This window comes from Cordyceps militaris, assembly GCF_000225605.1.
Source record: "Cordyceps militaris CM01 unplaced genomic scaffold CCM_S00001, whole genome shotgun sequence".
NCBI lineage: Eukaryota > Fungi > Ascomycota > Sordariomycetes > Hypocreales > Cordycipitaceae > Cordyceps > Cordyceps militaris.
Genome location: NW_006271969.1, coordinates 5,406,307 through 5,420,083, shown reverse-complemented (window position 1 = coordinate 5,420,083; position 13,777 = coordinate 5,406,307). Strand labels below are relative to the sequence as shown.

Below are 13,777 nucleotides of genomic sequence, written 5' to 3'. Positions count from 1 at the left end.
ATGGAGTGTAATGATAATGCAGAGGTAAAGATGACACGACGAAAAGCAAGCAGTTAGTGCTGCATCGAGCAAGGAAGCACTCGAGGGTATCAGTTCTATTTCCTAACAACGGCATGGACCATGAACCCGAGCTTCAGACCTTGGGCGGCTCGCCGTCGCGCGGCTCCAGGCCGACCTCGCGCCGGGGCGGGATCGAGTAGCCCATGAGCACCCAGGCGAGCAGGACGAGGTACTCGGGCAGCAGGGCCATGAGGGCGAAGGCGACGGCGGACCCGGTCAGCGGGTTCCACAAGCTCCCGGCGCGGGCCTGCTCGGCGACCTCGAGCAGGCCGTACGCGGTGCGCAGGGCCAGCAGCGGCGCCGCGGCCAGCGTGGCCACCAGCACGCGGCGGCTGCTCGGCAGCAGCGCGTGCGACCGGTGCCAGAACCAGGCCTGCACGGCGGTGAGCAGCACCAGCTCGAGCGCGAAGACGACGTAGCCGGCGAGCGTCAGGCCCCGGCTGACGGACGCGGACGCGGACGCGGTGCCGCCCCCGGCGGCGAGGAGCACGATGGCGGCGACGAATGTGAGGCGCAGGCCTTTGGCGAGTTTTTCGTAGGCGGGCTTGGCGGCGTGGTTGTCTTGCATGCTGTTGTGTTCTTGTCAGTATTTTGTGCTCCTTTTTTTTTTTCTGCCTTTGTCCTTCTTTTTATTGTGAGGTGGAAGTCAGAGCATACATTAAACGAGTCAGGCCGAGGTCGGCGACAATGAGCGGCACGACGCCGACATTGAGAAGAATCAGCGCCGCGATCCAGAGGCCAGTGTTGTCGGGCTGCTTTTCGGCAAGGATGGTTACGATGCCACCAGCGAGACGGACTATAATTTTGCCCCCGAGTTTGTGATTAGTGATGGATGGAAAGAGAGAGGGGGGGGCAGGCATCGCATACACAAGCTAAAGGGGATCAAGGGCCACCAGGCCATTCGTGGGCGGATGCCGGCGTTGCGTGAAAACAGATAGATGACGACGGGCACCATGGGCGCGTAAAAGGCGACCTGGGCAATGGCTGCCGAAGTGTGCGGGTTGGGCATGACGGCGGCTTAATCTCTTGACGTTGTATGTACTCGGTGATTCGTACTTTCATCGGTTGAATTACTGAGGTGAAGCCAAATGGCCTTGAAGGAAGCAACGAGATGGCCAGCTATATATGTCTTTTGCAAGAGAGACAACTTCGCGGCATTTCACCCGAAATGGGCAAAAGCTTGCGAGGAGGTCGGGCGCATCCGAGCTTGTCTGCTCCGCCCTGCTCATAAGGAAGAGCATTCTTCTCTAAAATAAAGCAAATCACCGCCCTCTTCGCGAATCGCTTTCGTGGCATAACGCCCGATTCGGAATAGCCAACCCAGCTGAACGGAGGAAGGTGCCGGTTGATCCACGATGGCGTCGCGCACTAAGGCTTCGCGCCATGACTTCCGCATCAGGAATTCGGTACGGAGTTGTGCTTCTGATTTTTTTTTTGATTTTTTTTTTACAAGATTCATTCCCGATCTCTGCCCATTATCTTTAACCAAGTCGACTTGCCAACGTCGTGCAGTCAGCCCTTGGTTGTCAGGCGGGCGGGGAAACCAAAGACTGAGTTTGAACGCAGCAGAGAAAACCACCCGGATAATTGGAATATTAATACGTCATATTGATAAGTCTTGCCTCCACTTTTTCGTCGTGGCCGAAAGGGGAAACTGGTTCGAGTTGGTCCCCTGCCCGGCCGGCAAACAATCCTCACAGAGACCGTCTTTGCTCGCCTCCCCAACAACAGTTGACGGCCTCTTTTTCGCGCCGACGTGCCATCCGCCAAGACACTGATGCCATTCTCGCAAGGTTGCGACATGGGGGAAATCAGTCGCCCTGATCAGCAGCTCGCATGACTAGGGGGCTGTTCATGCTGCGCTGCATTCTCTCGTAGCTTCCCCGAAAGAAGTCGAAAATCGTGGTAGAGCTGGGAGAAGAGACCAATGGTTGCGCCATGAACACTGTTCGGCCATACCAGTGACAGCCTACATCGCATCGGTGGCTATGCTGCGACTTTCCCATCGCCGGGCGCCCGGCCGGCGACTGTGGCGGAGCACCGCCGCGCCGGGGAGCCCCGCAGACGGCGCCACAGGGTTCTCTTCTCCCCAGCTGCGCATCGTCCTTGCCTTTTTCTTCTGCAGTCCAAGATTCGGTCTCTGTTCTCGTACCATGGCCCCATGATTCATGACGCCTCTGCTGTTTCTACCGCTCTTGGTTTTTCCTTGCTTTTCTGCTCATCATACAGGGCAACTCCATTGGCGCGTCGCAGACGGCGTTTCAGACGGGAACCAACCCCCCTAACTCCCACCTATACCGTGTCACGACCACCAGCGGGACGAGGGTTCTCTCTCTCTCCGTTCTCAATCGGCTCTCGAGTTGCTGAGATGCAAAAGTCATGGTGGCGCGCGTTTCCAATTTTATGCAATCTATTCCGTCACGTTTGCCTGGCGATTCCCGCTGAAGTATTGTGGACGCTTGCCCCTATCGCTTCCCTTGATAGGAAAAGTCTCGATGTAAATAGAGTTTTTGTTTCACCAGGGTCGCTTTGTCTATTGCTTGTTGAAGCGTCACATTTCATTCCGTTGTTCAAATGTAACGAGTAGATGACGCGGGGGGCAGGCTTCGGCATCGTACCAGAAAAGCACCCGATTTCTCGCAAGGGACCGCACTGAAATTTAGATCAACATGTCCAATAGAACTGGAGTTATCATACACTCCTTCTCATAGAAGCGTAATGACCATAAATAGCTGGCCCCTCACCCAACTCGCCTGTGGCTGCGTGTGTGCCTGGCTTGGTCGTGTTTGAGCCAGCCGTTTCACGCTGCTACCTGTCAGACCAGCGTTACCCTGAACCCTTGCGGGACTCCCTCGGCCGCAAACGACCGATTTGCTGTCTCTCGAACCTGGCCCTTGCTCCCGTCTTGTAAAGCCGCCTGTTCCCCCTTCCGGGGGGGGCATCATGCCAAGGGGTGTGCTTTTCAGGGTTTCCTCATCAACAACACCTTGCAGATGCACCCCGCGCCGCTTCGCTCTTTCATGCTTGCCATTATACACACTTTTGTTGTTGTTGTTTTTTGTTTTCTCTAGAATACGGGCGTGAGCAAAGTCAGCCAAGATGAAGCCATCAGATACGGGCGTGCTGCTACTCTCCCACGGCGCGCTCATCGCCGGCGTGCTCGCCGAGGCCCTCCCGCCGCAGGGCATCCCGATCCAGTGCGCCACGATATGCGGCCCCATGGTCGAGCTGTCGGCGATATGCAGCGGCGGCCGCGGCCGAGGCAGAGAGATTGTGCTTGCGGGAAAGCGACGAGATGTAGCACCCGAAAAGCGACCCGTGGCTGCACACCGAAAAGAAACGGCGGCGCGGCAGCCAAATGACGGGCCGGACATTGCAGAAAGGGCGTTTACAATCATCGTGCCCGCGCCGACATCATTTCCATCGTCACTCCTGGTGCAGGAGGGGACCCTCGATCCGCCCAAAGAATCCAAAACTACACATATACGACCTACGCAGATATTTCCCACACTAGTAACACCGCTGCTTCCATCGCCTCCTTCCACTTCATCACTACTTCCACCACCACCGCCCGCCGCCATAACAGCCTTGCCGGGCACACCAACCGATCCCAGCAATGACGATAGCACTATCAGCCCTCCGACAACGGAGCCTACCGAGGAGGCTGCCGGACCCACGACATCGCGAGGGCCGCACAGCTCAATGGATGCCACGACTGAAGGCGACGACGGAGGCGACGGCGACGGTGAACCCGCCACTCCCAACAATAGCACCCAGCCGGACAAGGACCAAGGAAGGTGGACGATGAATACCGGTGAAGAGGACTGCGTGTGTCTGAATAAGAGCTTCAACGTGCCAGAGGTTGCTGCTCTTTGCGCCAGCTGCATCGCTGGAGCTGACCAGGAACAGAATGGTAAGAGATGCATCTGTACTTTTCCGTGCTTAAATTGACTTCTGAATGATGCCCTACTCTTGATATCCTCCATCACACATCATTTGCGACGCACAGCTAACTTGCGGTGTACAGACATGAGCGTCATCATGACAACCTGCAAATTCGCTTCCGCGCAGTACAGCCCGGACAAAGACAAGGTCGCCGAAAATATCCATGTACAGGCTACGCCGCCACAAGCGGTCCTGGGCCAAAATGCCGGCGTCACCAGCGCTGGAGCGCTGATGCTAACACCAATTCAAGGTGCTCAAATCGCTGTCGGAGCAGCCTGGGGACTCCTGCAGCTATGGTTTCTGTGATGTATGGAGTGAAACCTTTATCATTCCTTTCTTTTGAGGCACCCGACAAGTTGCCGTTTTTCGGTTATATGAGCTTCGTCACAACTACCCAGCCATCCTTTACAAGCGCGTCATCGTCTTCCTCGGCTGGCCCCAGGGATAATGGGGGCAGCCAGCAACGGCATCTACCCCAGTCATGAGGCGCGTGAAGTAGTGACTTCCAAGCTCGCTCATGAGAATTGTATCAAAGTTGGTGCTGTGTTCGAGTACAGCGGCAGGCGAGCCAATGGGCAGGCAGATCTGATCCTCTCCCAAATCAGCATTCTAGTGCCCCAAGTCCGCCCTGAAAGAGCCCGAGTTGGGTGACACACTCTTCAATGACCCAAGTCGGTCTGTACATTACCGCTGTACATGTCTAGGACGATGTTCGAGTGAGAAACAGGCACCGAACTCACTCCAGTGCGGGATCGAGAGATAGGGTAGCGGTCGGGTCAAACCAGAGCCCCAGATCGCTGCAATGTTTAGCGCTTTTATTGTACCAACTATTTCATGGATTCTCTTCAACATAGATGTTTTGTATTTTGGTATCAGCTCAAGACTTTTGTGCGTCTCAATTACCATCCATGTACGCAGCAATAGTTGACAGGTGCATGAACAGGACCTTGGCCAGTATCGTCGACAGATTATACCCGTGGACTTGACTCTATTCATGGTGCTTGTTCTTCCCGCTCAAGATTCAACAGTACTTGCTTGAACCGATCTGCCAGACCCCAGGACATGATGTCCATTCGCTGCCTGAAAATGGCCAGGCATTTGGCGCTGGTGAGTTGACCAAGGTCACCGAGGCCTTGAAAGTAAACGGCACCCCCATTCCTAGCCCATTCGCTCGCGTCGTCGCACGTGGACCCTATATGATCCGTCAATTCTGGAGCATTGAAACAAGCGCAACATCACTTACAAAAGACTGAGAAGGACTTTTGTCCTTCACCACCCAAGTTGTCCGAAAACTTTAGCAGCGCCCAAAATGTCAGGGCAACATCCAACCCCAACACCGTCTCAGCGGGCGCACTTGGAATTGTATTAGTAATATGACCAACTATCAAGGAAAATGTTGCAGAGACTCGCAAACGTACTCGAAAGGATACCGCGCCAGTACGGCACTCAACTGGCCCGCTTGCGCGAGGATGAACCGCGCACCGGCCGGATCGTCCTGAATGCGAGATTGTATCCATTCTCGTGCTGTCGCTTTGCTTTCCTCGGTCCCAGACTTGCCTGCTGCAATCTTGATGTTGTTCAGGAAGCCCGGCCACGTGAACTGCATGTGGCCAAGGTGGGAGAGCGCGCAGACCCCAATCGTGAGCGAGTTGGGTAGGGCATGAAGCGAGTGGCAGGAAACGGAAAGCTCATCGAGAAGTTGTTGCGGATTGCTGTTTTTTTTGTCAGACCAGCGAGTTTTCTTTTGTGAATCTGAGTCTTGTTGACATACTGCTTGAAGGTTGCGGGAAACTCGAGTCGATAACGGCCATCGCCTGGTGCCGGCACGTTTGTGAAGATGGCTTCCACGGCGGCAGCGTCGGTGCAAAGTCTGCGCGCTGTCAGTGCATGGAGTCCCCTCCTCATTTCTCTTAATAATTCGAAGCGTACCTATAAAGTGTGTTTGCCATGATGGACAAACTGAATGAGCCTAGGGAATGCTGCAGCTCGCCGGTGGACAATAGTACATCCAGCACGGCACGGAAATTGGGAGGTGACTCTGTGGCATACTGCGAATTCGATTCCGCATGGGTGTCAGCTGGTAGAGGCACGTTAATTTCAGAAATGGAAAAGAGGGGAGGGATGTTGAGCAGGGCAGAAATCTGCATATCATAAAGCTACGTCTCCTCGTCAGCAGCGCGTCTCTCAAGGTGGCACGTTGAAACTCGTACATAGATGCCCCATCCAAGATTCCGTCTCTCATCGTCGGCCGCCGCTGCCAGCTCCATCTGCTCCTGCGTCGGCGCACCGGTACCTTTCTGCAGCTCGTCGACAAACGACAGTCCCGGGCGGAGCAGGTGCATCCTCCTGGCGGCCGTGACAAGGCTGCCTCTGCTCATCTCGGCATGCTGGTACAGCATGCGGGAGCCGCAAAAGAGCCCAAACACGGACTGCAGCAGCGAGGCCTGGACGACGGGCACGCTAAACGACGCGCTGCGGTTGCTCTCGCGCAGCGAGGAAATGGCCCTGCGCGCGAGCTCGTTGAGGGCCAGCGCCGAGCTGCGCAGCGTGTCGCGCGCGTACATGGCGCCGATGGCGGCCACGGCCAGCAGCAGCACCGGCGACGCCACCGCCGACGACGAGTCCCCGCCGCCGGGCAGGTCGGCCACGCGGCGGAGAATGGGCAGCGCGTCGTGGAAGTGCCGGAAGTAGAGGTTGACGCACACGGACAGCGTCTGCGCCGAGGGGAAGCAGGCCGCGTCGACGGCCGGCCAGTTGGGCTGGTGCGTGGTGTTGACGAGCGAGATGATGGCTTGCCGGCAGCCCTCGTTGACGGGGCTTGGCGAGAGCTGCTGCAGGATGGAGGGGGTCTTGGGAGCGGCGGGCGAGAGATTGATCTCGGCGTCATTTTCACTAGGACGATAGACATGCGGCTATACTAGTTAGTAGCGGGATAGAGAGGAACGGTGCAAGCGCAGAATCATACCCAAGGGGTGTCGGGCGGCTGAGCGTCCCGGATCAGCTGCGACGATGGTGACTCGGGGTCGTCTCGAGCAGCAGACGGCTCTGAAAGCGCAATGTTTGTTGTCTCTGCTCCTGTTGTTGTGGGAAACCAGTCTAGGAGCGGGAGGCCAAGAAAGTCCATGTCGTCGGAGCCAGCATGCTCCAGATCCCAGCCAAAGAAGCTCTCGGACGGGTCTGCGCTGAACCCCTGTGCATGGTCCACCGCAAAAGCCAGCGTTGCATCTGAAACACGTTTGTTAGCTTCCAGACTGAGCTCAATAGCGCTTCTAGTCTCTCTGCATACCCGGTGCCGCGTTCCCAAGAGGCCCCCGGCTCTCCACGGGCAGGGCCGGCAGCGCATGGGCGGCGACACCACCAGCGTTGTGCCCGTTGGGATTAAAAGGGCGGGCGGGGGCGAGTTGAGACGAAACGGGCTGCTGCTGCTGCTGCTGTATGCACGGCGCCGGAAAGCCGGCCGTCGTCTCCGCGCCATCCACATGGCTCCGGTAGCGGCACGGGCGCTCCGCACTCTCGCATCGCTTGCAGGTCGTCCCCGGCTGTCCGTCGCACCGGACCTTGCGCTGGACACAGGATAGGCTACCAGAAACGGATCAGCAGAGATTGATTGACTGGAGCAGCGCCGGTTCCCACCCACCATGATACCTTGCGCGGCTTCTTGCCGACGCTTGCATGAAGAGTCGCGTGTCGCGTCATGACATCGCTAATACAGGTCAATTAAAAAGAAATATACCTGGTTTGCGGGATCCGATTATACTTGCCGTCGTACAAAGAGTTTTCCGCATACGGGGCATTCATGCCGGACGTCTCGCGTATCTACAGAGTTGATTCATCGGCGGACCTGCCCGGAAGAGGGTGAGGCGGCTCACTTACGGCTTCGCTCATGGCGGCGCAGATGCTCGCGCTTGCCAAAGGACCGCTCGCATCCTTGCCAGCCGCAGATGAAAACGTCAGTCTGGTCTAGATTGCTCATATCAGCAGATGATTGGTGTGGCCAAGACCCTGTACAGCGTCGCAGTGTCTGTGTCCATGCATGTCCAGGATGCAACATTTCCTTGCCGCCTGCACTTGGGGTTACTAATAACACGACCTAGGTTGCGCCCGCATCTGGGCATGCAGTCCGTTGACCTTGAGCTATCTCTCCAACACAATCAGCCAGCCAGCCGAGAAACGTGCAGTTGCCATTGCAATAGTAAAGTATGTCTGCTTTCGTCAATCTTCATTTGCCCTCTTTGAACTAATCTCGTTTCTCAAATTTTAGTGCACTGGCCAATCTGTCCTCTGTATAGTAAGTCATCCTATTATACAGTCCTTGATCAACCTGAGCTAATTCTCTTGTAGTGGGTCGTACATCTGGCCTACCAATTCGGCGCCCAAGTACATTGCTGGGTTCTCTGTTAGTATTTGCTTGATGGCCGGGGCTGTTGCTACAGCTTTTCTACTCAAGTTCTTGTTGAACAGGTTTCCATACGAGTATGAAAAGCAGCCAGCCGAAGTTGATCACAAACTTCAAGCCCCGAGCTCCTAAGCTTTTCTAACGGGGAAACCAATGGTTTGATAGTTCTAGTTAGCTGAACCGTCCGGTGTGTCGAAGATGATGTATTGTGCAGGATGTGGGCTAGCGAGGGATACCTAGCAGCTTGTTACCCTATATGGACCGTGGTGAATTTAGAACCCTAGTTGCAGATTATCAAAATTGGCCGCGATATTATGGAAGTTAAATTCGGTATATTAATCATTGTGCATATGTGTACGTAAATATGATTTTTTGAATTATCCTGACAAGTGTAGGTAGAGATATGGGGGTGCCCACATCTACTTGCAGGGACTTGTAGTATCACTCGTTACCTGTGAAAGTCTCTGCCTATGGGCCGTCAACCACGTGTGACTTCGGGTCTGTTGCAATTCTCCTCTTAATGTGTCGATTTCCCCTTTGCCCTCAGCTTTGGCCCCAACTTCCATACGAATATCGGAGGGTACTGGTGCACGGTGTGCTTGGGCAAGCTCACTGCTAGTTACAGCGTCACTCTGAAATGAAATGGCCTCGGAATTAACTCGTAGGTAACTCATGAACCCTGCCAATACATGGATCCACTGGTCACGATCTACCCGGGGCCAGTACCGTCCGCCGTTCTCCGAGGCACATCCGGCACATCCCTTGTGCGCCGAACTGCACACCGCGGTTCTTGTCCTGTTTGTCTCATACACCATATATACGCGATTTACAGTCGTGTTAGTGCGATATATTGATTGCCTATGTATGTATATGCCTGCTACTATTAGTGTCTAGCCTAAACCGGAGCGCCACACACAGAGGCGCCGAACGAACCCGCCACTTGGTCTCCGGCCCCGACTATCCACATGAGTCCGCGCGAGTCCTTTACATAAGGACTACCAAGCCATTCTTCCTTTTATATCCTTGTTCTAGAGCTAGCGCTGTGTGTTTGCCTCCAAGTAACTTTTACAGATTGGGTCATCCACACCACCACACCACCACCACCATCACCACCCCTGTAGCACAATCACAATGGCAACGCCAACTCACTTCAAGCTCAACACCGGAGCCTCCATTCCAGCAATCGGCCTAGGTATTCTCTATGTGTCTTCTCAACCAAATAAAGCTAATTTTTTTTTTCAAGGAACTTGGCAAGCTCCAGAAGGTGAAGTCGGGCGAGCAGTAAAGCATGCTCTACAAGACGGCTACAGGCACTTGGATTGTGCACTGATCTACCAGAATGGTGCGCCATACTTCATGTACCGGCTACTATCATAGTATGCTAACTCTTTGTTAGAAAAAGAGATTGGAAAGGCCATCAAGGAATCTGGAGTTCCCCGTGAGGACATCTTCATCACGAGCAAACTGTAAGCACTTGGCCCCTTCACATACAGAGGCCGTCGTTGACAACCTTGCAGCTGGAACACGTACCATTCCAATGTCTCTGAGAGCTTGGAGCAGACTCTGCGAGACCTCCAGACCGACTACCTGGATCTCTATCTCATCCACTGGCCAATGTATGTTTGATGTGAGCGGCTTCGCGCGCAGCAGCCCCTCAACGCTAACGATTTCTCAAGTCGCCTGGTTCCTACTGCTGAGGAGCCCTTGCTTCCTAAGAATCCCGATGGGACTCGCGCCGTGGATTCCTCGTGGGACCAAAGGGAAACTTGGAAACAGATGGAGGCACTGTACCGCTCCGGCAAGGTCAAGGCCATTGGCGTCTCCAACTTTAGCGTTCCGTATCTGGAGCATCTGGCAGCCGTCTGGACTGTCGTGCCGGCAGTCAACCAGGTGAGTTTCTTGGCAGAATATGATCAGACAATTCTATGCGGGATCAATTTTTTTTGACACAGCTTCCAGGTCGAGTTGCATCCTTACAACCCGCAGCACAAGTTGAAGGAGTGGTGCAACAGCCGCGGCATCCTTCTCGAGGCATACTGTCCCCTCGGTTCAACTGGTAAGCCACTCTAAACTCACATCGGAGCCTGCTTACCTGTACTAATTATTAAAAAAAAACATAGGCGCTCCTCTTTTCTCAGACGAGACAGTCTCTGCACTAGCAGCAAAGCATGGGGTATCTCCTGCCACCATCCTGATTTCCTACCATGTGAACAAGGGCTCCGTGGTCTTGCCAAAGTCCATCACGCCGAGTCGCATTCGTGACAACCTGAAGGCGATTCCACTTCCGGAAGAGGATGTAGCTCTGCTGGATGCACTGGCCGCGAATGGAAAACAGAAGCGAGTAAACACTCCGCTCTGGGGTCACGACCTGGTAAGACGAACTTTTGACCTGTCCTGCTGAATGCATGCTCATCTTTTTTACAGGGCTTCGAGGATTGGTATGGCCCCAAGAAGTAGTAGGAATTAGGAAAGAAAGGGTTCTTTTTCCGTCGGCGTAAAATGTTGCGCCCAGTAAAATACAACAATAAAAGCCAGGCGCCGGGTCAGAACAGTGTCCAATATCAACGTCTATATACAAGCTTGCAGAACGAAACGTCTCTCTTCATGCCTCATAATCCACCAACTCCCTCCATTTTTCGAATCATCCCAAGCACACCCTTGAACAGGCCACCTATTATTCCTGGGTTGCCCGAGTAGCCCTCGCCAGGATTGCCGCTCTTGTCTCTCCAAACCCCGTCTTCCGCAACCCGGCCAAACAGTTTTGTGTTCTGGTTCCTGTCAATGCAGGCCCTCCATTTTTCGCAAATAGACTGGCTGTCTACCATGACATTCACTTCTTGGCTATGAAACCACGACTGCGTGTCTTGATTCCCACTGCCCTGTATGCCCACTCTGCCATCCGCAATGAGTAGCTTGATGTGGCAGGAACGGGACTTGAAAGACTGGTGAATAGGGTGATCTTGATCCTTGCCGACGTAGTTGTAGATTTGCAGCAAGGATCGCGCTTGGCCGTCTGGTGAAAGCGAGTCCACCAGCGAGGTTGCAACTTGCTCGTTGGTGCCGCCCTGACCTGGGATCATTTCGCCGGCCTCGTTGTATCCAAAACAGGTATATATAGTCACCTTGACCCCGCGATGTATTGCATCGAGGATTGCAGGGAGGAGCGGCGCTGCGTTGAGGTCCGGGGTTTGAATGAAGATGTCGCTGGTGCAGTTTCGAATGAGTGACAGCCAGGCTTCATTCTGCGGGACATACGCATTCCTGGATCCAAAACTCCCGTACGGGGGCCTGCACACAAGCACCATCGGAACTTGTTGTTGCGTTTCTGTCATGATGTAGGGTGTCATTGCTTCCTCGTCGGAAAAGTCTGGTCCGGTGGGCGCAACAGGCTTTTTGGTGGCTAGGTTCAGGACTCGGTTGGCGGCGTCGACGTGTCGTTCTCCCTCGGTCCTGTGGTAGTTTCTCTGGATTCTGAGAACCTCGTCGGCCAGATGGAGGTCGAAATGGGCATCATCCGGCATGTGAACAGGCAGATGCGATGGGTCGATCTGGGATGCAATGCCGGCCTGTTTTGTTTCCGGCAACGGTGCAATGTCCGCCCGGCTGCCGTCTTGGGAGATGTCTGTACGGTGCGTGGACGGTATCTGCCCAGCAACCGGTGCGTCTGTTTCTCTCAGTTGCTCATACCATGTGATGAGGGCCGCATCACGGACACTTTCCACAATCGGCCCTTCCAACTGCACCATCATTTCCAAGTTGTCATTGTCAGCCATGTTATTGCTCATAATGCAAGCACGTTTTCCGTCCACCACACAAAACTTGGAGTGAAGCGTGCCCAACGGGATAGTATGCACGTTCATGACCTCCAGGTCCACGTGGGGGATCTCTTCTGGTGAGGGCAAGCCGACCGATTTGGCCGCGTATGACTTTGGGGTCAACCTGCGATGAGAATCCGATAGGTTCGACAGCCCCGCGGCATCATACATGAAATGAGCCTTGACGCGCTGGTTCCTCGCTTGGGCTCGTCGAGAAAGCTCCATCAGAGCGCCTCGGATGAGCTTCTGCGCCAAGGACGGCGACCATACGCAGGTCACAAAGAAGATTTCTTTTTCTGCAGACGCAATAAGATTCGCGCAGTGCCGGATGACATCGGCCAACGGCGTAATCACTGTGAGTGGCATTGTACCGTGAGACCCCATTAATGGAGGCGACACCACAGCAGACTGCGGATCAGCATCCAGGCAGTTGAGCGCATTCGCAAAGGCTTGGAGGAATAAAGGACTCGGTGCTGTCGGTCCCCATTTACCGCATTTCGCCGCGTCAGTTTGCTCTTTTGGAGAAGCTGCTTGTCGTCGTGCTTGTGGCTCGCAGGTGCGGTCTCGTGGATAGTGCCCGTAAAGTCGATCGATGATGATGCTCGGCGCTACAGTCGGATTCTCAGCCCATACTGAGCTAACTGTAGCGGATTCGGAGCAGAGCTTCACAACACGATCGGATACCATGTTGGATTTGGTGTAGAGAGGAATGCTCAACGGCCACGGCTCACTCTGGCGGGTTCAGCTGTTATAATATAAAGTGTTGATCAGCCATGAGAGTCCGGAAAACCGGCCGGGTATACGGCTCCATGCAGCGTCATCGACGTATCTGTTTTGCCAATCCGGGAAACCGCAGCATATAGTGGCGGTCGGGTTGTGGAGAGGTCTTTTAAAGTTATACACCCAGGGCGACCAAATAAACCACCGTTGTTCTAACTATTATCGTTTATTATTATTATTATTGTCATCATCTCCTTTATCCGTACTATTCTCTTTGCCCCTTTTTGTAATTATTATGTCTTTTACTTACTTTCTCTTCCTTGTCGGTTCTATATCTGTGTGGCTGTTTTTTGTACCATAGGTGTGGTGTAAAACGTGGCGCCCAGCCTCGAAAACCAAGGTCCCTGTGGAGCAGCCCCCAGGTATTATTATCCAACCTTGTCGTCTGTAGTCATGAAATCTTGGAACTAGGCCGACCGTTACGCTTGTAGTACGCCATCTGGATGGGGCCTGGCTGATGTACATGTAGATCAGCGTCAACAAACCAGCTTCCCTGCTTTCGTCAACAATCGTTTGCTACATCGGGCTGGGTCAAAAGTAAGTAGCTCTTTGACGAAGCGTCCCAAAATAGAAATATCTATAACTAGGAGAAATAAGTGTTTGCTCTAATATAAAGCGGCTCTGTAATGGCCTAGCTAGAGATTCGCTTAATTAGTTAGTCTCCTGCGAACGAGATAGCTGTACGTATCCATCCATAACAAAGAGCTCAGAAACTGGGGAAAGGGTCAAGAGAATGGTACAAAAATATGCTCGGAAATAGGAAAACGGAAAAACATATTTT

The 13,777-nt window shown here is 54.0% G+C and overlaps 5 protein-coding genes across 5 annotated transcripts; 2 read left to right on the top strand and 3 right to left on the bottom strand.

Moving 5' to 3' along the window:
* Positions 1–133: 133 nt before the first annotated feature.
* Positions 134–1,069, bottom strand: CCM_01685 (uncharacterized protein; the record flags this gene model as incomplete). The annotated part of the gene is made up of 3 exons (XM_006666840.1): positions 134–629; positions 718–856; positions 928–1,069. The coding sequence occupies 3 exons, from the start codon at positions 1,067–1,069 to the stop codon at positions 134–136; spliced, it is 777 nt and encodes a 258-aa protein (XP_006666903.1).
* Positions 1,070–3,159: 2,090 nt separating this feature from the next.
* CCM_01684 (uncharacterized protein) lies at positions 3,160–4,311 on the top strand (the record flags this gene model as incomplete). Its single annotated transcript, XM_006666839.1, has 2 exons — positions 3,160–3,973; positions 4,088–4,311. The coding sequence occupies 2 exons, from the start codon at positions 3,160–3,162 to the stop codon at positions 4,309–4,311; spliced, it is 1,038 nt and encodes a 345-aa protein (XP_006666902.1).
* Positions 4,312–4,997: 686 nt separating this feature from the next.
* On the bottom strand, positions 4,998–7,890 carry CCM_01683 (Fungal transcriptional regulatory protein; the record flags this gene model as incomplete). The annotated part of the gene is made up of 11 exons (XM_006666838.1): positions 4,998–5,197; positions 5,249–5,358; positions 5,424–5,717; positions 5,777–5,875; positions 5,935–6,161; positions 6,216–6,917; positions 6,971–7,230; positions 7,292–7,584; positions 7,643–7,708; positions 7,739–7,821; positions 7,879–7,890. The coding sequence occupies 11 exons, from the start codon at positions 7,888–7,890 to the stop codon at positions 4,998–5,000; spliced, it is 2,346 nt and encodes a 781-aa protein (XP_006666901.1).
* Positions 7,891–9,532: 1,642 nt separating this feature from the next.
* On the top strand, positions 9,533–10,858 carry CCM_01682 (glycerol dehydrogenase; the record flags this gene model as incomplete). The annotated part of the gene is made up of 8 exons (XM_006666837.1): positions 9,533–9,593; positions 9,645–9,743; positions 9,798–9,867; positions 9,919–10,017; positions 10,078–10,291; positions 10,361–10,457; positions 10,522–10,772; positions 10,826–10,858. The coding sequence occupies 8 exons, from the start codon at positions 9,533–9,535 to the stop codon at positions 10,856–10,858; spliced, it is 924 nt and encodes a 307-aa protein (XP_006666900.1).
* A 152-nt stretch (positions 10,859–11,010) lies between these two features.
* CCM_01681 (IQ calmodulin-binding protein) lies at positions 11,011–12,903 on the bottom strand (the record flags this gene model as incomplete). Its single annotated transcript, XM_006666836.1, has 1 exon — positions 11,011–12,903. One exon carries the CDS (start codon positions 12,901–12,903, stop codon positions 11,011–11,013), a length of 1,893 nt encoding a protein of 630 aa, XP_006666899.1.
* Positions 12,904–13,777: the final 874 nt, after the last annotated feature.